A 21,973-nucleotide genomic window follows, 5' to 3' on the forward strand; every position below is an offset into this window, starting at 1 on the left:
GGGGGAGAGGGGACTCCATCAGGGCACCCCTGATTTCAAGATGAGCAAGTCACGCTCCTGTTCACCAGAACCCCTACAGCCCAGTGGGTAAAGCCCAAGCTCATGAGTTCAACAGGCAAGCCCTTCACCGTCTACCCCAGCTAACTTCTCCAGCCGCATCTCCCGCCACAGCCCACAAAGGGCTGCCCTCCAGTGACTTGCACGTTACCTCTGTTCCTCAAATAAGGAGAGTCCCCCCATACTTCCTGCCTTTGCAAAAGGCTCTCCTTCCACCTGAAATGCCCTTTTTCCCACTCAGGATTCCGACTCACCCTTCAAGACACCACACACAAGTGCCCATTCACATGACACCAGGCAGGCTTCTCCACTCACTCTCTGTCTTCCCACTGCTCTTGGTTTCTCACACACTTGCTATGAGGTGTTATGGTGTTACGGTTTTCTGTTTACATTTCACTTGACTCTCCAATCTGGAAAGTGCTGAACCCCAAGGCCAGGGTCCTAAGAACCAACACCGAGCTCCAGCCTGAACCCTCTGATAAAGAGGCAAATGGAGATTTTCTTAGAAGCATCAGCAAACTTGGAAGCCCCAGCTCCACTGGCTCCAGCGGAGAAGGAGAAGTGACCCCACTGATTTTCCACAAATAGGTGGGCATCGGACTAGCAGGTCAAACACCGATGACTCGTGGTCCACATCTCCCCCTGCTGGAGTCCCTCGTCCCTCCCGTCTGGGCAGGAGAAGGGAGGAAGCAGTACCTACCTGTGCTGTGTCCTGTTGCCCCCACTGTCTGCTTGGTCCAGTCTCTGGCTTTGTCAATGTGAAATAGCTTCAAGTCATCTTCATCTAAGGCAATGTCTCCCCAAAAGACAGCTGGGAAGGAAACACATAAGTGGGTGAATTTATGCTAGAAGTCAAGAAAAATGGATTCACTAATGCCCCAAAGGGCATTGGGTCTTGGGTGGTAAACTTTGGAAAAGACAGCCCATCCAATAAAATTTCTCCTTGAGCCTAAGAGATAGGGCTGGTGGAGGCAGAGGAACAGCAGGTATTAGTTCTGTGCAGCCTGGGGCTGTGCCAACCACCATGAAAATCCAAATCCTAAGTCTGTAAGGTATTTTGAAAGGTCACCTGTCTTGTCCTCGCTCTAGGCAGCTCTGAGCAAAACTACCACAAAAAGACAGCTGCTTCTTTCTTCTTTATGGTTCCCAAGATATAGAAGAAAACGAATAATGTGATAAATTATACTGTTGTTCATAATTTTTGTTGCCCTTCCCTGGGGAAAGATTATAGTACCCTGCCCCATTGGTGTCAGGATTAGCCACACAGCCTGCTCTAATTCAGTGTGAGCAGAAGCTTTAAGAGCTAGTGCATGATTCACTGCGCCCTCTTTGCCCTGTCCCAGAAGACAAGCAATGTTCCAGATGGGGTTCATCTGGGTTCATGGGGATCACCCTAGGTTCTGGAGTAAAGATGATGTATAGCACAGTGTGGCTTATCAGGATGGATATGCAGCATGGATTAAAAAATGAAAACACTGTTTTTTTTTGTTGGGGGGCAGGATGGATTTTTTTTTTTAAAGAGAGACAGAGTCTTGCTCTGTAGCCCAGTCTGGAGTGCAGTGTCACGATCATAGCTCACTGCAACCTTGAAAGCCTGGGGTCAAGCAATCCTCCCACCTCAGCTGCCCGAGCAGCTAGGACTCCAGGCATGGGACACCACACCTGGCTAATTTTTTAATTTTTTTTGTACAGACAGGGTTTCGCTATGTTGTGCAGTCTCAAATATTTCTCCTGCCTCGGCCTCTCAAAACACTGGGATTACAGGTGTGATGCTGTTTTCATAATCTTCCGAGATTCACGGGCATTCATTACTGGAGCACAATCTCTTTATCCTCACTAATACAGAAATTGCTATCAGAAATAGTATGTTCTGTAACAAAAATCCATTGCCTTTGGGCCAGGTGTCAAGGAAACTGTTACTAGAGGCTGAAAGGAAGTCATCTCCATGTTATGCAGTGACGGTGACGAAGTATTCAGTCAAAGTGTTGCCTGCCTTCACTCGGAAGGCAGATGATGAACTGAATGCGCTATGGTTTCAAATGAAGACATGGAGTAAGAATTCTGATAGCATGCCTTGGTTGTTATTAACTATGTTTGACAAGGTTCTACAAGAAAGAAACGGGCTCGAAAAATGACAATTTTTGTAAGAATGACAAAGAATAGAGAGTCCAAAACTTCAGGGTCTTAGAAAGTTGGAAGAGCTAACCTATCCTCATAACTACAGAAAAAAAGAAAGTTGAGAACTTCGAGTAACAGAGGTTGATGAAAATTCAGCATTGTAGTGTCAAGAACAGCCTTTATGGAAAACTGGAAGGTTCTCCAAAAAGTAACTTAGCCGGGTGCAGTGGCTCACACCTGTAATCCCAGCACTTTGAGAGGTTGAGGCGGGCGGATCACAGGGTCAGGAGATCGAGACCATCCTGGCTAACACGGTGAAACTCCATCTCTATTAAAAATAGAAAAAAATTAGCTGGGCGTGGTGGCTGGCACCTGTAGTCCCAGCTACTCCAGAGGCTGAGGCAGGAGAATGGCGTGAACCCGGGCAGCGGAGCTTGCAGTGAGCTGAGATCGCACCACTGCACTCCAGCCTGGGCGACAGAGCAAGACTACGTCTCAAAAAAAAAAAAAAAACAAAAAAAAAACTGAAAACTTAAATTTATCACGAGGCCCAGCAATTCAACTCCTAGGGATCTTTCCAAAAGAAATGAAAACATATGTTCATACAAAGACATGCGCAAATGTTTATGGCAGCCTTCTTTCTAATAGCCCTAATCTTGAAACAACTTACATGTCCATTAGCTGTGGAATGGATGAACACAATGTGGCATATCTATACAATAGAACTATGTAGCAATTAAAAGAAACAAACTATAGACACAGGCTCCAACATGTATGAATCTCAAAAACATCATACGAAATGAAATAACTGTTGCCAAACACTACATATTATATGATTCAATTGATATGAAATGTCTACAAAAGGCTAATTTATAGAAGTAGAAATATTTGTAATTGTTTAGGACTGGGGGCAGAAACAAGGATTGACTGTAAACGAACATGCAGAAATTTGGATGTTACTGGAAATGCTCTAGAACTGGATTGTAGTTATGGTTACACAATTATAAATTTACTAAAATCACACATACACTTACAATAAGTGAATTACACAGCATGTAAATTATACTCAAGAGGTCTGTTAAAGAAAAGAAATTCAACCTTGTAGCAAGAACCAACCAAGATGGTACCTGGTAAACCCTTTCAGTTGAGAAAGAATTGTTCAGATAAAGAAAACTAAGAATGTGTTTCTCTCTCAGAAGCTTCATAAGTGCAAGGTAGCAATAATTAAGTCTGGAGAGAGATAGACATGTTTAGAAAATAATTGTATGTGGCTATGGCACACACAGCTGAACCAAACAGATAAGAAGATGATTAATGTTGTAGAAAAGCACAGGACCAAAAAAAGTCATTAGCATGGCCTATAAGAGGCTGCCAGTGTTTGACACTTAAATAAATGTTTGACACAAAATGACCCTTGGGCCTCCATCCTTGTATGGGAAAGAAACAGGCTGAAAAAGCTGCCCCCATGAAGGGCATATTCTCTGATGCCCTCTCCAGACGTGGCTAAGAATAAGGGAAAAGGAAGGGCAGGACCTCCCAGAGTGTGGAGCTCAAAGCCACACGGGGAAAATGAATGGAGAGCTACTGGCAGGAGGTGGCATCAGGGCCTCATGAAGGAACCTTCCCCATCCTAGGCGCCCCTTGCAACATGTGTCCAGCCTGATTTCAGAACTGTTATGGATCAGTGACTGTTGTGCCTCCCAATCTTCCTCTTTCCAAATGGAAGTGTTTGTTACGGTTATCCTGTCCCTTATCTATCATTGTATATTGAGTATGTATTTTGGTGATGGGGTGGGGAAGTATATGATTGTTTTAAAGTTCACAAGCCTCTGGATGAAGAGGAGTCACATCCTGACTTAGTATAGAGATGATCACAAGATCTTGGACTTGGAGCCTGGTACCATGACAGGACAGGACTTTGGGGAAAGGTAAGCATGTTGTATATATGGAAGGAGAAGGAAAGCAAGTATTTGTTACAAGAGGGGAGGAGACCTGTGACAGAGTCTATTATTGTTCATCATTTTTGCTGCTTCTCCTGGGTACAAATTATACTTCCCCCTCTCTCAGATGTCAGGCTTCACCATGTGATTTATTTTATTTATTTATTCTTTGAGATGGAGTCTCTCTCTGTTGCCCAGGCTGGAGTGCAGTGGCACGATCCCAGCTCACTGCAATCTCTGCCTCCCAGATTCAAGCGATTCTCGTTCCTCTACGTCCCATGTAGCTGGGATTACAGGCATGCGCCACCATGCTGGCTCATATTTTTGTATTTTTAGTAGAGACGGGGTTTCACCATGTTGGCCAGGCTGGTCTGGAACTCCTGACCTCAAGTCATCCTCCTGCCTCAGCCTCCCAAAGTGCTGGGATTACAGGCATGAGCCACTTTGCCTGGCCCACCATGATTTTTTTCTGGCTAATGAAAGTGAGGGGAAGTGACATGTGTCACTTCCAAGCAGAACCTGTAAGACCGAGCACACGGTTTGCCATGTTCTCTTTTCCCAAAGCCATAAGACAAAGGATATTCCAGAAACAGGCCGCTCTATCAGGCTGAGACGTAGAGTGAAGATGATATGATCCAGGCTGAACATGTAACATGAGACAAAAACTTCTGTGGTTATAAAGCATGGATACTTAAGGATTATTTATTTCTGTATCATAATCTAGATTATAATGATTGACACATACAGCACACAGCCTTTGCAAAATGATCTGTATTCATATTCTGGCTCTGGCAACCTCGCACATATTACTCAACTGAGCCACAAATGATTCATCTATAGAGATAATATTGCCTATTCTGGAAACCTGTTGAGAAAATTAAATGAGATCATGTACACATAAGTACACACACACACACATACCATGGCTTTCTTTTTTTTCTTCAATAGATATAACCTTTCTTCAGTAGATGCAATCTATTGAAGGAAGAAAAATAAAATTTGTGGAGCAATGAAGAACCAAGCCCAGTACTTGACACATAGCTGCTTTCCCTGCAGAGATCAAATATAATTTGAAATTTGAAACCCAAGTAATCCATCCAAGCTGTCCATATTACAAAATCTATAAACTGGCTCATGCTTCTCCCTGTTCTTGGCACATAGTAGGTAATTTCCCCACAGAGGTCAAATACAGCTTTCAAAACTTTGAAACCCATGCCATCCATCCACACTGTCCATACTGTGAAATCTATGAATTGAGACTGATGCTCCTCACAGCATTCATTTTTATATTTCTAGGTCGGAGTTTCCCAGATCTCCATCTCCCTTTCTTATTTAGCCACAAGCCACCAGAGGCTTTTAAAAAAAACAAATGTGCAAAAGAATAAAGTTGAATTCCTACTTCGAGCCATATACAAAATTTAACTCCAAGTGAATCAATGACCTAAATGTAGGAGCTAAAACCATAAAACTATTAGAAGGAAACATCAGCATAAATCTTCATTATCTTGATTTCGCAATGGGGTAGATATAACATCAAAAGCATGAGCAACAAAAGAAAAAATAAATAAATTAGATTTAATCAAATTTATAAATTTTTGTGCATTGTGACATTATCAGAAAAGGAGGACATTATCAAGAAAGTGAAAAGACAACTTACAGAATGGGAGAAAATCTGTGCAAGTCATATATCTTACAAGAGCCTAGAATCCAGAATATAAAATGAACTCTTACAATTCAACAACAAAAAGGCAACCCAATTAAAAATAAGCAAAGGATTTGAAAAAACACATCTGTAAGGAAAAGATATAAATGGCCAACACATGAAAAGATGCTCAAAAGCATCAGTCATTAGGGAAATGCAAATCAAAACCACAATGAAGTACCACTTCACAGCCATTCGGATGGCTAGAATAAAAAATCAGAAAATAAAAAGTGTTGACTGAATGCAATAAATGTCTCTCAATTTAAAGCTTTTCTTGGGGACCCAAACTTTGTACAAGGCAGTCTATCTGACAATTCCTTGAATTCTGACTGTCATCTAGAACTCCCTTGAAATGTGTGACAAGGTTGGTTTGGTCAAAGATGGTTTCCAGCTGCCTGCACTGAGCCCTTCGGCTTCCCACTTTCCTGAAGATTTGGCACAAGACAGTCCACAGTGCAGCACCATTTTTCCCCCAAAGAAAAAGGGTCCGATGTCAATTATGGCAATGACAATGGCAGACAATCAGGAATACTTCTCAAACATTCTGAGAGAAGAAAGAGGGAAGCAAGGGGGTGGGAGAAGGGAAAAGATGAACAGGCACTGGGAAAACCACCCAAGCCAAAGAAGTAACATAGTGGTCTTCCAACTTCTGTGCTCACGTGTTTCTAAATCATTTTGAAAAGCTACATATCCCTTTGTTAGCCTGACACTTCAGATTTTTCACGATAAGTTTAAATACTTATTTTGCTCATGAGAAGAAAATAATAAATATTTTATAAGATGAGGATTGACTATATGCAGAATAAATGTTTCATGATATGGTTTGGTAAAATAGGTTTAACTACCTTTTGGAATAGCATGCTGAAACTGAAAGAAAACAAGAAAAATGTCCATCCTGGGTTTTATCCACATAGCTTGAAAAATTTAGAGGTCCAGGGATCACTCTAGTTATACTTAAAAGAATCACTATCATTAACTACCCTACTTCAGTTGTTCTGAAATCAAAATATTCCTCCCTGCCCCAAGCATTTCCCTTAATAGAAATTCCTATAGATGAGAAGAGACAGAAGAGCTGCAGGTCTAAGATACTCTGGCTCCTCATCGAAGAAGGCTGCTCTATAACCAACCATTTCTCATTTTTCCTTTGACACTCGGGGGTTTTGTACACAGTGAGATTCCAGATGGGTGACAGGTAAGCCTCTCTCCCGTGAAGTGCAGGAAGGGCCACATGCCCAGCATCCTCCTGCAGTCCTAGTATAGAATCCCAGATGCATGCTTCAGAACCTGGAAGTTCACTCCTTTGAACCATCTGTAGAGAGCACCCCTGGGAAGTCCAATGCTCCTGCACACCGCAGTTTGAAGGCGGAGCATGGCAGAGGGGCAAAGCAGGGCAGAGCAGTGGGGGCCGCTCTGCAGCAGCCCCTTCCCAAAGTCACAGGGCTGCTGGGAAACTCTTCCCACACTGTCCCCTGGGCCTGCTCAGCTGACTTGGTCTCCACCTCCTCATGTCCAGTGCTCAGGCATCCTCCTGACACCAAAGGGTGGGAGCCCCAGGCTGATTTCCTTGCAGGGGAATCCTTTACGAAGGCACTTTCTGCCTGCAGTCTTCGTATTGTTCACCTGGGGAGGCAGGCTCATTAAAAGCATGTACTTTTAAGCCAGAAAGACCTGGGTTCCAATTCCAGTGCCATCACTGAAGAGCTGTGTGACCTCAGGTAACTCACTTGGTCTCTCTGAGCCATGGTTTCCTCATCTGGAAATAGAGGTGCCTACCTGGTAGAAGTGTGTGAGAATTAAACAACATGAGGTCTGTTAAGCAGCCGGTGCCAGGCCTGGCCTGTGGCAAGCATGCAGTGAAGAGTGGTGCCACTCCAACCTCCACTTTGCTCCTCCTGGTTCCTGTCTCTCTCCCTCCCCCACCTGTCCTCATCCAGAAGACCCCACCCTGCAAAACTCAACTCAGCTTCCATCACCAGTATCTGCCCTCCCACCCCGATACACTCTTTCCTTTCTCTGTGTTCCTTTAGGACAAATGGTCTCAACCAGACAATATTAACCAGACAGCGGGGGCTAAATCATGCTGCTATACTCATCTAACACTTACTGAGGCAGCACATGCCAGGCATTGGCAGGGGTAGGGCTGGGGGTTGAAGTAGGTGGAGTTGGGGGAGGGAGAGGAGATCATGTTTTCTGTAATGCCTTACAGTTAACACTGGATTGTACATAGGCATCGCTTCTTTTAGTTTTTGCATCAACCCATATTGGTCTCATTCCACTTTTACGGATTAAGAACCTGAGACTCAGAAAAGAGAATGACTTGCTTGGAGTCACAGGGCCAGCAAGCAGCAGAGCCAGAACCCCCAAGCCAGGGTTCTTCCCAGTTCCCCAGCGGCTTCCTAAGTTCTTAGTATCTACTCAACTTCCCAGATTGTGCCAGAGTCTAAACGCCATGACGACAGGCTCCCATGTACATTTCACTTGTGAAATCCCATTTTATACTCACCAAGGAAAGTCATCACATGGTGCAGTATGGGCCTAGTGGCTGACGGTGAAGGAACCGAATCAGATAGCCCCCAGCTCACGTCCTGCCTGGGAAGACTTGGACAAATAACTTCACCTCTCTAAGCCTCAGTTTCTTCATCTTCCAAGTGGGCATAAAGAGTCATAATATCTTCCACATGGGGTTGTTGCGAGCATCAACTGAGATAATGTGGATCCATGCTCAGCACAGAACTGGCACCAGGCCCCACTCAGCAAATATGAGATGGAGGAGCTGCACCCTGCAGGCACTGAGGTCACCGGCCATGGCCCACATCAATGTGATGTGCAGTGAGCTAAGAGACGTTTTTACAGGTTTGATCCCTTTGGGAGGCACTGACTTAGTGCTTGCGTGCCCAGCCCAGGGCAGCCCTTACCCACAACAGCTGCAAGAGGGCATGGCCTGGCCCTTCCGCAGCACCCGCAGGAAGCCCCCATGGTGTGGGACTGGATCCTAGCCCACCTCAAGGCCCAGAGAGCCCCTTCCCCCACCAGACCAGGCTCCCACGCTGCGGTCCTGCCGACTCTTCCCTTGTGTTCTACAGATCCTGCCCCAGGATCCCACAGACAGTTCCTGTGGATCAAAGACAGTACAAGAAGGCCACCTGCCCTTCACTCAGAGGGGAAGCAGCCCATAGCATGAGTCCTCAGTGCTGCCCCTTAGGCTCACAGATACAGCCTTCAAGCCAGAGTGGCTGCACCCCAGAACACAGGTCCAGAATGTCAGCTGGAGTCCCCAAGCCACCACTGCCTTCCATAGAGAGCAGCATGTTCTGCAGGGGGTCTGAGTGATTCATTCAAGGTCACATAGTGAGTCATTTGGCAGAGTGAAGACTCAAGTCCAGGACCACTCATAACAATGGGGTCTGAACCAGCAGGGCCTACATGTATCTGGGAGCCAGGGATGGAAACCCCTGTGTGGAAGGAAGAAGAAACTGCCTTTGATACTCTAAATAAACCAAAGGCTGCTGTGGGAACCTAGACTCCTGACGCAATGCGTTCTTCATAGCAGAGGTCCTTCCATTACATGCAATGTGTGTCTTCAGACAGAAGAGCAGGGCACTAAGGGGTAAGTTCAAAACCAACATAGCCCAAGAACAGCAAAGGGTGCTATGACTAATTGTGATGTGTGCCATGGGCATGAGTGCATAGGGCAACCCTCATGGCACACATTTGCCATCCTTGCCTTCCTCATTAAGAAGGAAATCAGGGTAATGCTGCTGCAGGAGAGAAACCAGGAGTTTGGTATCAAAGCAGCTGCTCTCCTAGATAACCTAAAAGAATAAACTGAAGTGATCCCAAGCCAGGTGCAGTGGCTCACCTGTAATCCCAGCACTTTGGGAGGCCAAGGTGGGAAGATCACCTGAGCACAGGAGTTTGAGACCAGCCTGGGCAACAAAGTGAGACCCCTGTCTCTACCAAAAAATCAAAACATTAGCTGGGCGTGGTGGCACACACCAGTGGCCCCAGTTACATAGGAGGCTGAGGCAGGAGGATCACTTGAATCCAGGAGGTCGGGGCTGCAGTGAGCCACGATGGTGTCAGTCCACTCCAGCCTGGGCAACAGAGCGAAACCTTGTCAAAAGAAAGAAGAGAGAGAGAGAGAGAAAGAAAGAAAGCGATTCCATCAACATGGTCCCCGCTAACCACATGTGGTTGTTGGGCATTGAAATGTGATTAATATGATTGAGGAACTGAATTTTACATTTTATTTCCTTTTAATTAATTTAAGTTTAAATTGCCACATGTGGCTAGCTATATATAAACATAACATAAATAATATAAATTATAAATGATACAATACAAACTACTATATGTTACTTATAAAATAAAATAATATAAAAATTCTATTTAAAATAACATATCTAAGCCGGGCGCAGTGGCTCACACCTGTAATCCTAGCACTTTGGGAGGCCGAGGCAGGTGGATTACGTGAGGTTAGGAGTTCGAGACCAGCCTGGCCAACATGCTGACACCCTGTCTTTACTAAAAATACAAAAATTAGCCGGGCGTGGTTGCGCGCACCTGTAGTCCCAGCTACTTGGGAGGCTGAGGCAGGAGAATCACTTGAACCCAGGAGGTGGAGGTTACAGTGACCTGAGATTTGCACCACTGCACTCCAGCCTGGGTGACAGAGTAAGACTCTGTCTCAAAAAAAATAAAAACAATTGGAAAAAAATTAAAGTAACATAGCTAGGAACAACCTTGATGACAAAAATGTGTTACTAAGTCAAGAAATGTAAAATCGTACTAAAAGCTATAAAAAGTGACTGACAAGACATGTTTCTGGTAAGAAAGACTATAGTAAAGAACCGTTAACTCTTTCCAAATGAATGTGTGCGTTTAATACACTTCAATCAAAATCCCAATTTTTTTTATTACTGGCAAGATGATATCAATGTTAATCTGCACAATCAGGTGAGAACAGCCAAGAAAAAGAGTACCAAAGGAGGACTGGCTTCATTAGACAGCCTGCAATGTAGAATCATTTGAAAGCAGCCCCTTGGTTATATCTAAGAAAACTTATATAGGATAAAACAGGTCTCGCATATTTGTGAAAAGTAGGGAACTAAGCAATGAATGATGTTGAAGCAAACAGGTTAGCTATTTGAGAAAATGTCAGTTGGCTTTGAACCTTATACTATACACCAAAATTAATGTCAAATAAATAAAAAATTAAATCAACAAGTGGACTGAACTATACTTAGAAGCAAATGAGTTATGTCTATGGATTCAACGCACAAAGCTATTGAATTCTTACCGAAAGGCAAAGAGAAGACTTTCAAAGTATTCCCATCACCGCTTCCACTACCAATCTCAGCTATTCAAGGTGTAATCCATAGACCAGCGGCATTAACATTATCTTGGAGCTCGACAGAAATACAGAATTTCAGAGCCCACCTCAGACCTGCTCAGTCAAAATCCGCATGTTAACATCCCTCAAGGAAATCGGGTGCACCCTGGAGTTTGAGAAGCACTGACCGAAGGCACCAAGGACTCTGTTTCCAACTATGACCCTGGGATCATGGGCTCCCCTCCACCTCTCTGTGTTCGACATGGCTGTAGTGAAGAGGGTAGGCAGGGCAATTCCTCACAGAGATGTAGAACTTGAACGTATGGGCCGCAGGTAGCATTTAAAATGCACATCCGGCTGGGCGTGGTAGCTCTTGCCTATAATCCCAGCAGTTTGGGAGGCTGGGGCAGGCAGATCGCCTGAGGTCAGGAGTTCAAGACCAGCCTGGCCAGCACGGTGAAACCCCATCTCTACTAAAAACACAAAAAATTAGCTGGGCGTGGTGGCAGGCATCTGTAATCCCAGCTACTCGGGAGGCTGAGGCAGGAAAATCTCTTGAACCCAGGAGGCAGAGGTTGCAGTGAGCTGAGAATGCACCATTGCACTCTAGCCTGAGCAACAAGAGCAAAACTCTGTCTCAAAAAAAAAAAAAAAGCACATCCACGAAAATGCTCTCAGCTCCAGTCTTGGCTGACCCCACCAGAGCTTCAACCTGCAACTGAGGGACTCATCACCAGGTGGTAGTGTTTCCTTATGAAGCTCTGGCTAGTAAATGTTTCAGGAATAGATTATGAAGTGCAATAGGAAAAATGTTTTTTGGAAATCAAAAATTGAAATCTTTATAAATTAGTCAAATACAGCTTTAAAGCTGTTATGTAATAAATTTGGAAATGTAAAAGGACTAGCTTTAAAGACACGCTTTCCAGTGATATCTAATCCATCAGTGGTGTGCTGCTATTTAACGATTGGCTGGGGTGGGGGAGAGCCTTGGTTTGTGGTGTTTGCTGATTTCCCTGTGTCAATGCTCCCACTGTGGCTGATTTCAGGTCACTGAACATGGAGTTGGGAAAAGGTGTGCACAGTTGGGCGTCGCAAGGAGGTAACAGCCAGCTCTGGGCCACTGCAGTAATGACAGGAAGTACCTGTAAAGTACCTCACAGTTTCTGAAGTTCTGTTATGTTCCCCATCTGATGCCATGTGTGTGCCTGATTTTGGGGGCTGCAAAAGATGACCATAATCTGAGCCTTGCAGGGAAAGGCTCATCTCTGCAGCTCCCATCCAGGATTTGCACAGCACAGATCTTGCCCTGGCTGTCTTTTCCCCATTGACAGCAGAAGCAAGCAGCACTCACTGTGTCCCTGGGACCAGGCCGAATGCCTTCTACGTATTTACCACAATCTGTCCTCTAACCAGTTTCAAGAGGAGGCCATTTTGTCCCCTTTCTATAGAAGGGAGAGGAAAAAAAAAAAAAAGGCCATGAGGGAGGATGAGGGAGGTAGGAACTGGCCAAGGTCATGCAGGTAGGAAGAAGCTGCACAGGTTTTCTGAGTCAATACAAGTCTCTCTGATTCCAAAATCAGATCCCTGCTAGGCGCTGTGGCTCACGCCTGTAATCCCAGCACTTTGGGAGGCCGAAGGGGGTGGGTCACCTGGGGTCAGGGGTTTGAGACCAGCCTGACCCACATGGTGAAAACCCGTCTCTACTAAAAATACTAAAATTAGCTGGGCATGGTGGCGGGCACCTGTAATCCTAGCTACTCGGGAGGCTGAGGCAGTAAAATCGCTTGAACCCAGGAGGCAGAAGTTGCAGTGAGCCAAGATCACTCCAATGCACTCCAGTCTGGGCAACAAGAGCAAAACTCCGTCTTAAACAAACAAACAAAAATCAGATCTCTTATCCAGTTCTCCCCAAAGTTCCACATTCTAAAAAGTTACTAAGAAATGCTGTTAAACCACCTTCTTAACTGCAGGACTTCCCAGACCCTTTATAATTCTAATAAATATCACGGCTCTCCAAGAGAAAGACTGGGAATGCAGCATTCCCCAACATATTTGCCTCTGAGATCTCCTTTCACTGGGTCTCCTGACCTAAGGAACACATTTTGGAGACTGTTGCACTGCTCCACAGTCCTCCAGGAATGACAAACTTCTAGGACTTGAAGGGGCCATACAGGTCATTGGGTCCAACACTCCACCCAGACACAGGGAGCTCACGCCCTTCCATCACATCCCCATTGATCTTTGAACAGCAGTCTCTATTTTTTCCAAATCTGGTGTTTTAGATCTCCTCTCAGGACCAGCGCACTGAAGAGAAAGGGACTGATGGTTCTGCAGCACCCACACCGTGCAGGCTCCTTCACTCCTCTAGCCCTCAGGACAGCAAACCCGTGCAATGCGCATCCTCATACCCAGTGTCAGGTGAGGACTGTAGGCACGGAGAGATTTAGGCAACTTCCTCCAGGCCCCCTCTCAATTCTAACTCTTAACTGCCATGCGTCTTTGGCTCCCTTTGTAAGATGGAAGCATGGAGAGGAGGAATGACTAACTTACAGCCTTGGAAATGTAGAATCAGGAAAGCCTCACAAAGGGGATGAGTGAGAGGATGATGAGTGAGCTGCAGTTTGGCAGGTGGATAACAAGAGGAAAGGGCATGCTGGCTAAAGGGACAGCATGTGCAAAGGCCCTGGGGTGAGAAAGAGCAAGGCACTGTCAGGGCAGGAGCAGGAGGGGTGCAGTGAGGGTAAGCCAGCTGGAGTGGGGGGCCCAGCCATGCGGACTGCTGTAGACAGTGAGGGTAAAGCAGGACAGCAGGCCAGGGGATCTGACAGGCTCAGCAGGGGCAAAAAGGGATGCTGAGAATTGGGGAATGGGATCCTGGGGCTGTTAGAGCACCCAGGGTGGAGAGGGTAATCAGGAGTCCCTCATTCTGGTATAGCACTTTACAGTATGCCACCCCTTCCATGCACACATCCTCCTCTCCTGCAAACACCCCCCACACCCGAAACCCCAGCATCCAGCACAGGGCCTGGCACTGACCTTCAGAACATTCTCATCCCCAAATCCGTAAGTGAACAAATACCTCCTTGCAGAAGGCCTAGAAGAAGGCAGGAAGGCCACCAGCCCAATCTTATGGGGGAAAGTGAGACTTCAGAAAGTTAACGACTAGCCCAAGTTGACAATCCGTAAGAAGAGGACAGGGCTTGAACTCAGACCTTTTGGCTCCAAGACTCAGAGTTCGGTTCACTGCCCTGCACAGGATGCTGGTCCCAGCATTGGGATTCAAGGTGAGGACTGACCTCAGGGTCAGCAGGAAGTGCTCTGCCAACAGAAGAGCCACCAGCCTGGCCAGCCGGGGGCAGCCCGGGCGGCTGCTTTCAAGGGACAGAGTGCAGGAGGGGTTGGGCTGGAGGAGTCCTCACACCCCTCCACACTGAAGATTCCAGGAGTCTGGTGGGGGGATTTTGGGGGTGGTGAACGGCCCCTGAGTTGGGGTCTGCAGAGCTGGGGAGACTTCGAGGCAGCAGCCAGCCAGTCAGAGGGAGACCCCTCCACTCCACTGCCACCTCCTATCACCACCTGCACTATCCCCAAGACTCTGTTCCCTGGCCCCCAAAGAATGGCAGGCCCAGGGCAGCCCTCTGACCTTCCTGGTCCCTCCTGGCCGTATGCCCTGCCCTGCCCCAGGGCTTGTTCCAAACCAACAAAGACCTGGGTTTTATCTGAGGAGAGTGGCCTGCAGGAGGTACTTACCTTACCTCATCTCACCTTCATCAACCAGGACACTTTCTGATTTTCATTTCTACACTTAGACCTCAGGGCTACACTAAGGCATGGTTTATCGTTCAGTCAACTTCCTACCCGTGGACCTAATCACAAATATTCTGCAGTGGCTTTGTATCTTGGGACATGAAGCATGGCCTACATGGGGGAAGAGACGTGGTCTGCATCTCCACGGTCTGTACTGGAAGCTGTGTGCTTCCCCTGTGAAGCGTTTTCTTCACTCACACAATGAGACAGCTGAACCAGCTCAGTGTTTCTGGAGGCATGGCCCACAAACCACTTACATCAGAAGTAAGTGTCAAAGGAGAGTGTTGACATGCAGATCCCCAGGCCCCAACCCAGATCTATGAAATCAGAATCTCTGAAGTCAGCACCCAGGAATATGCATTTTAATTCATGCCCTGCCCCACCCACTCAGGTGACTCAGATGGACACTGCAGTTTGGAAACCAATGGAGTCCATGGTCTCTGACCTAACATTTGATTTCACTACATTTTCTTTTAGAGAAACATAAGGTATTTGCTTGGGGCCTGCTATTTGTCCACTCCAATGAACAAGCCACTCCAATAACTTCCTCACTCAGGAAGTGAGGAAGACTTCATAGATGTTCCATAAGATAGTCACCTAGAGATAAGCCCAGGTTATTGGAGGAACTAAATATGTAGAATTCAAACCATTGGAATTCCTCTCAGGAAACAGGCTGAGGTGGGGTGGAGGGGCCAGAGGCGGGGAGTGTTACAGGGAAATCCTACCCACAGATGCATTTAGTTCATTGCAAGTTTCCAGAGGAGGGATTTAACAGGTTTAAAGCAGTTTTCTGTGAATCTTTGTCAAGGGAGTGTATGTACAAACAAACAGGGAGGGTTTTTTTTAGTAAAAAGTTAATCGGCTTAAAGTGTGCAACTAAATAAGTAAAGCTTACATTAAAGTGACCCACAGAGAAAGGACCCCTAGAAAGAAAGTTCTAGGAAATACAATATGGCCTCTATGTTCTTTTGTAGTTCCACGCTATAAATATTCATGGGACGGTGTTAATGGGGTCTACAGCTCTATGCAACCACAATAGTTTTTTTGTTTATTCTCAGGACCATGAACTTTGAAACCATGACCCTAAATTTCAGGACTCTGCATTCAGGCGCATTTGCAGAACAGGAGGGGAGAGGTTCGGGCTCTCGGAGGAGAGGAAACAGGCGAGATGTGAATCACGCCTCTTGGATCTTTTGGTTGAGATTAAAGGGTAGGGTCTGTTTAGTATGAGAAGCCTCCTGTCTCCAGGGTCCCCAGCTGCTCCTGCCTGGGGAGATGGCCTTCTCCAGGAATAGATGGCTCAGTTGCTCAAGCATACGGCAGAGAGGAGTGGAGAGATGTAAATGTTTTAATGGGATCAAACAGATTTGGTGCAAGTTTTACATTGAAGACTTGGAAAACTCTAAAAGTGAAGAATTTCTAAGACAGAGAATTTGAAAGTCATCTAAGCGATGTCCTTGTTTTCCATATGAGGAAACTGGGGTCCAAGAAGGTCAAATGACTTGCTTAAAATATTGCATCTAGAAGCCATGTCTGGGACTCCCAACCATGGGCTTTCCCTACACCAGAAATGGCAAATAAGAGACAAGCATGTGCCTCCCCTTACCCACTCTTGCTCAGGACAGATATTCCTAATTGATCACAGCTCTCCTGTCCATTGAGCCTGGACAGTCTCTGAATCCATCTCAACACAGTGCTACAGAGGGCCAACAGAAATGGACAGAAATGGCACATGAGTTGAGACCTATTTGCCACCTATGCCCTACAGCATGCTGGCAACATTCATAATCCATTACCCATTTGTTCCAGCTAAGGGTTTTCCATTTTCTAACTCTCCATGTTAAAGGTCAGTCAGGACCTAGGAGAGCGCCCTACACAGCTAGGTCCTCCACAGCCGCTCTGAAAGCTGACTGCTTCTCAAGAGAACACACAGCCCTGCCCTCTGCCTTGGCTGGCATCATCCTACTTAACAGATGAGCCAAGAGGGTCTGGCTGGTGCCTGGGCTGGCGACCACCTTGCTTAAAGCAGATACAGTCTCCTTCCTCGCCTCCTCATCTGTATCATAATATGGTTGCATCAATACATTTCAGAAATGTCACAGCTTGGCTTTCCCAGCAGGGCTCAGTTGAATCAACAAACACACTTGCTCAGCTAATTTCCAAAAAAGAAAAATTAGCCACAAGATTGGTTTGGGCAGGCAGGCCATATCTGCAAGGCTATTTAAGTTTTACAGCTCCAAATAGGTTTCATCTCACATGCCACCCCACTCAATGGGTGGTGTTTCTTTGAGCACTGTAAGATGACTTCTTGGACACATAGGAAAGAGAACCATGATCAATTAGTAATATCTGCCATTAGCAGGGGGTGTGGAATGGGGAGGGGGTTGCATGTGCCACACATTTGCCATTCACAAATTACATTGTAAGGATACTAAAAACGGCCGGGTGTGGTGGCTCATGCCTGTAATCCCAGCACTTTGGGAGGCCGAGGCCGGTGGATCACTTGAGGTCAGGAGTTTAAAACTAGCCTGGGAAACATAGCGAAACCCTGTCTCTACTAAAAAAATAAGCCCGGTGTTGTGGTGCACGCCTGTAATCCCAGTTACTCGGGAAGCTGAGGCAGGAGAATTGCTTGAACCTGGGAGGCAGAGGTTGCAGTAAGCTAAGATCACACTCCAGTCTGGGCAACAGAATGAGACTCTGTCTCAAAAAACAAAAACAAAACAACAACAACAACAGAAAAATACAGATACTAAAAATATTTCAGTCCAGGTAATAGCTGGGGCAAGGCCTGAACTACGATTAACGTTATACTTTGTACACTTATTCTTCACCCTCTCCACTCTGCTCTTTGTCCAGGAAGCCTGCTTCTGTGGACGGCATCCTCCAGTTTCCCCTCAGGTTTCCTCCAGCTTCTGGTTGCTTTCAACCAGGAAGAGATCTTGGCAGACCATAGGGAAGAGGAGAGAGGCTGTGCATTTCTTCCCTGCTAGATGCTACAGGTCTAGCCGTAGACACATCCCTCCACAACTTCCCCTCCTACCCAGTTCCAGCTCCAGTAGCACTGCTCCCTCCCCTGCCCCTCACCACAGGGATAATGAGCTCATCTCTGGGTGTCTCACCTCTCCTGTTTGTTCCCTTAACCCTGCATCTCTAATTGGCCCCTTCGTGAAGGTCTCTTCATCTGAAACATCCGGGATAAATTCTGTTTCCTGCTGGGACTCTGACTTATAGAGCTTTGCTAAGAAAATCTTTCCATTATTTCCATAGCCAAATAGGAAGATGGGATTCTGGCTGGTAATAGGGATGACTACTTTGGCCTATGCCGACACCTTTCACTGCTTAATTGGGCAGAATATGACTTACTGCTATCTCATGCCTGCTGCGTTCCCACAGCATGAGCTCACACGGGCTCCATTAGGTAATGGAGAGAGGATGCAGTTTAGGTCCTAATAACCCAAAGCTTCTTGGGCTCTAATTTTACATCTTATGTGCTTGATTTGAGGACCAGGCATATCTCATAAGTCCTAATATCTTCACTGTGAAATGATCTTTTGCAGAGCCATAAGTTGCAATTTAATTATGCAGGACTCATTCTGAAGACAATGGCCATGGGAGACCCCAAGTCGCAGAGGATGGAAAGACACACTAGGTGGAGAGGGAAGGAGGACTGGGATCCACCTACGGCCATGCCAAGAGCTATTCAGATGGCCTTGGACAAGTTACTGCCCTTCCCAGGCCTTCAGGGTTCTCACGGGAAACATTAAAAGCTTAGAATAAATAATCCTTAAGATTCCTTCCAGCTTTAACATTCTAGAAGTTTTGACTCAAAGATCTTGCTTGGTGTAGCTGGCTAACTTTCAGTCATGGTAGTGGGCCTGTTGCCATTTTGACTACATTTTCCTCATAAAGGTCCAGCAGTTTAGCTTATTGTGGCAGAGATTGCTCATTGTCCACCAATACTTCTCTCCCTTCTTCCATTTTAAGAGAACCCCTGATTTTTAGCTCCAGGTCCTCCAAAATAAAGCTTTTCCAGACTCCCAAATAGCTGTCTGTGGCCAAGTGACTAAGTTCTGTCCAATGAGATGAAGCACAAGTGACAAATGGCAGCTCCCAAGAAGCTGGTTCTCACACATTCTTTGTCCCTTTTACTTTTCCACCCCTTCCATATCCAAACCATGCCCGTGATGATTTGAGCTCTGCATACCATCTTGACCATGAGGACAGAGACCTCAACTGAGGGAGAGTGGAGTGGCAGCCTGGAAGGAGCTTGGATCTTAGATCTTGAAGGACTTCCTGAAGCAGAACTGCCATATCAGCCCTGAATGGAGACCTCCAGATTTTGATGTGAGAAAAGAATAGACTTCTAGCTTGTTTAAGCCAATGTCCGAGATATCAATATATTGCCTCTTGGCTCCAAATCTATCCTTCTTTGTCTTGCTTTGTGACACTGGATCTGGACCCTGTAAACATTGCTCCTTCACCAATTGACACCATGTTAGGCTTTATCAGTAAAAGACACTGGAAGGATACTGCAAATAGAAGAGGGGATTGCTCTTCCTGGTTCCAGTGGTCTCACCTTGCACCCATGGGAGGGGCTGCCAGCAGTGTTCAGGAAAACCACTGGCACCAACCCCCCAGAGTTTTGCCAATTTCCACTGGGTAATTCCCTGCTGGTCAGTATCTCAGTGAACTCCCCAATTCCAGTGGGCCACAGCCACTCTCTCTTAAGAAGTTAGAATTTCAGCCTGGGATGGTTGGAGGTGGGGGTGGCTTCCTCCTTCCCTAGTAGTTGCTCCTTGCATCTGCTATTTTTGTTTTCTTTAGTGTTCTCTTTACCTCTTTTGGTAGTCAATCCCCTTTTCCTAGTTGATAATTATATTACATTTTCTAATTACTGTTCAAATTACTGGTGTGGTTTCAGTCTCCTAACTGGACCCTGATGGACACAGCAAATTAACTTGGGTCTGTTGCTAGCAATTTAACTTAATCTGAACTCATACAACCATACAAACATCTCTATGGGAAAGTCAATGATATGGTGCAGAATAAGCCTTCTGCTTTTTAAAAATCCTCTCTCCAAAAATTTGTTTGTGGCAAATATGACAGAAAAATAATGAAAGTCCTTAATTTAGTAGGAAAAGGGTTCCCACTAAATGTTTTTTAAAATTATCTAATTAGAAAAATGAGCAAGAACAGAAGAAAAGGTGCATGAATAGGAATCGCAATTAGCAGAAGAAATAGATACAATCAAAACGTATTTTAAAAGGTTCAAAATTACTGAAAAAAATACAAATTACAATACAAGTGCAAGTTGAAGAAATAGAAAAATACTTTTCTCCAACCAGCAATGGTTTTTTAAAACTAGAATATAAACTATTAATCCTAATGGGAGTGTAAAGAAATAAAAAGCTTTTAGCTGGGCACAAAGCCTCACACCTGTAATCCCAGCACTTTGGGAGGCTGAAGTAGGTAGGTCACTTGAGCCCAGGAGTTTGAGACCAGCCTGGCCAACATGATAAAAAAAAAGAAAAGAAAAAAAATCTCTACAAAAAAAAAGAAAATACAAAAATTAGCCCGGTGTTGTGGTGCGCACTTATAGTCCCAGCTACTCAGGAGGCCAAGGTGAGAGAATCACTTGAGCCCTAGGGTTCAAGGCTGCAGTGAGCTGTGATTGCGCCACTGCACTTTAGCCTGGGTGACAGTGAGACCCTGTCTCAAAACACAAAAACAAAAAACAAACAAAAAAAACTTTTGAAGGGTTGTTTGAAAAGGAGAATCAGAAGGCCTAAACGCATTGGTACTTTTGACCCAGCAATTCTACTTCTAGAAATTTATTCTAAAGAGATAATTCACGATGTATATAAACATGTAGCTACAGAGATGATTCCAGCATCATTGTTTATAAAAGCAAAACAAAAAGATTGAGGCCAGGTGCAGTGGTTCATGCCTGTAACCCCAGCACATTGGGAGGCCAAGGCGGGCGGATCACCTGAGATCAGGAGTTCGGGACCAGCCTAGGCAAAATGGCGAAACCCTGTCTCTACGACACATACAAAAATTAGGTGGTGCATGTGCCTATAGTCCCAGGTACTCAGGAGGTTAAGTGGGAGGATCACCTGAGCCCGGGAGGCGGAGGCTGCAGTGAGTAGTGATTGTGCCATTGCACTCCAGTCTGGGTGACAAAGCAAGATAAGGAAGGAAGGAAGGAACAAAGGAAGGAAGGGAGGGAGGGAGGGAGGGAGGGGAGAGATTGAGAAAAAAATCTGTATGTCCAACAATAGGAGATTGCTTAAATAAATTATGGTGCATCTATACAACAGTGTATAAAACAACTTAAATTGGTTTTGTATAAGAATGTTTATTACAGAAGCATCTTTATTGTCATAGAGAGAGGTTCATGGCACTAAGTGAAATTCAAACAGAAGCAGGTTCAGGCTAGTATGTACAGCATTTTCAGGAGAAGAAAAATGTTACAAACATGCCTAGAAAAGGTGTGGGAATATCATACAACAGAATGTTCACAACAATTACTTCTAGGCAATGGGATTACTGGACATTTTTACTTCTACTTGCTGTACATTTTCTAAATGTTTTCCGGTGGATGGCAATTAGCTGTGTAGTTAAGGAAAACATTTCATGTTAAACCATTATCTCCCTTTCCACCACCTCAAGGGCACCCCAGTGCCTGCTGAATATGTTTGAATGAACTCATACGTGTTTCAACCACGACCTTGGGGCACATCTCAGCTCAGGACCCCTCCCACCCACAGAGCCACTATCTCTTCCCACCTTCCCTCCCTTCCCATTCTCAAGGCCATAGCCTGTATTCTCATGCTCCAGGACTTGAACTCGGAGAGGTCCCCCTGCTTCCTGCTTCTACAGATCCTAAGCATCACAGGTCTTCACTGTAACAGTCCTCTGCTGAGAAACCATCAATAGCTCCCCATTGCCTTAGGGATACGTTTCAAATGTTTCAGCTTGACTTCCACTGTTCCAAGCTTATTTCAATCCTGT

The 21,973-nt window shown here is 45.5% G+C and overlaps 1 protein-coding gene across 3 annotated transcripts in view; it reads right to left on the reverse strand.

Annotated features, from left to right (window-relative positions):
- Positions 1-21,973, reverse strand: part of TLL2 (tolloid like 2) — a 153,765-nt gene that overhangs the window by 115,613 nt on the left and 16,179 nt on the right. For all 3 annotated transcript variants that reach the window (XM_024253817.3, XM_054522710.2, XM_054522711.2), the window contains exon 2: positions 758-868. In XM_024253817.3, coding sequence (XP_024109585.3) covers positions 758-868 — 111 coding nt within the window. The remainder of the gene's footprint in view (positions 1-757; positions 869-21,973) is intronic.

This window comes from Pongo abelii, chromosome 8 (genome assembly GCF_028885655.2).
Source record: "Pongo abelii isolate AG06213 chromosome 8, NHGRI_mPonAbe1-v2.0_pri, whole genome shotgun sequence".
In the NCBI taxonomy this organism is placed as follows: Eukaryota; Metazoa; Chordata; class Mammalia; order Primates; family Hominidae; genus Pongo; species Pongo abelii.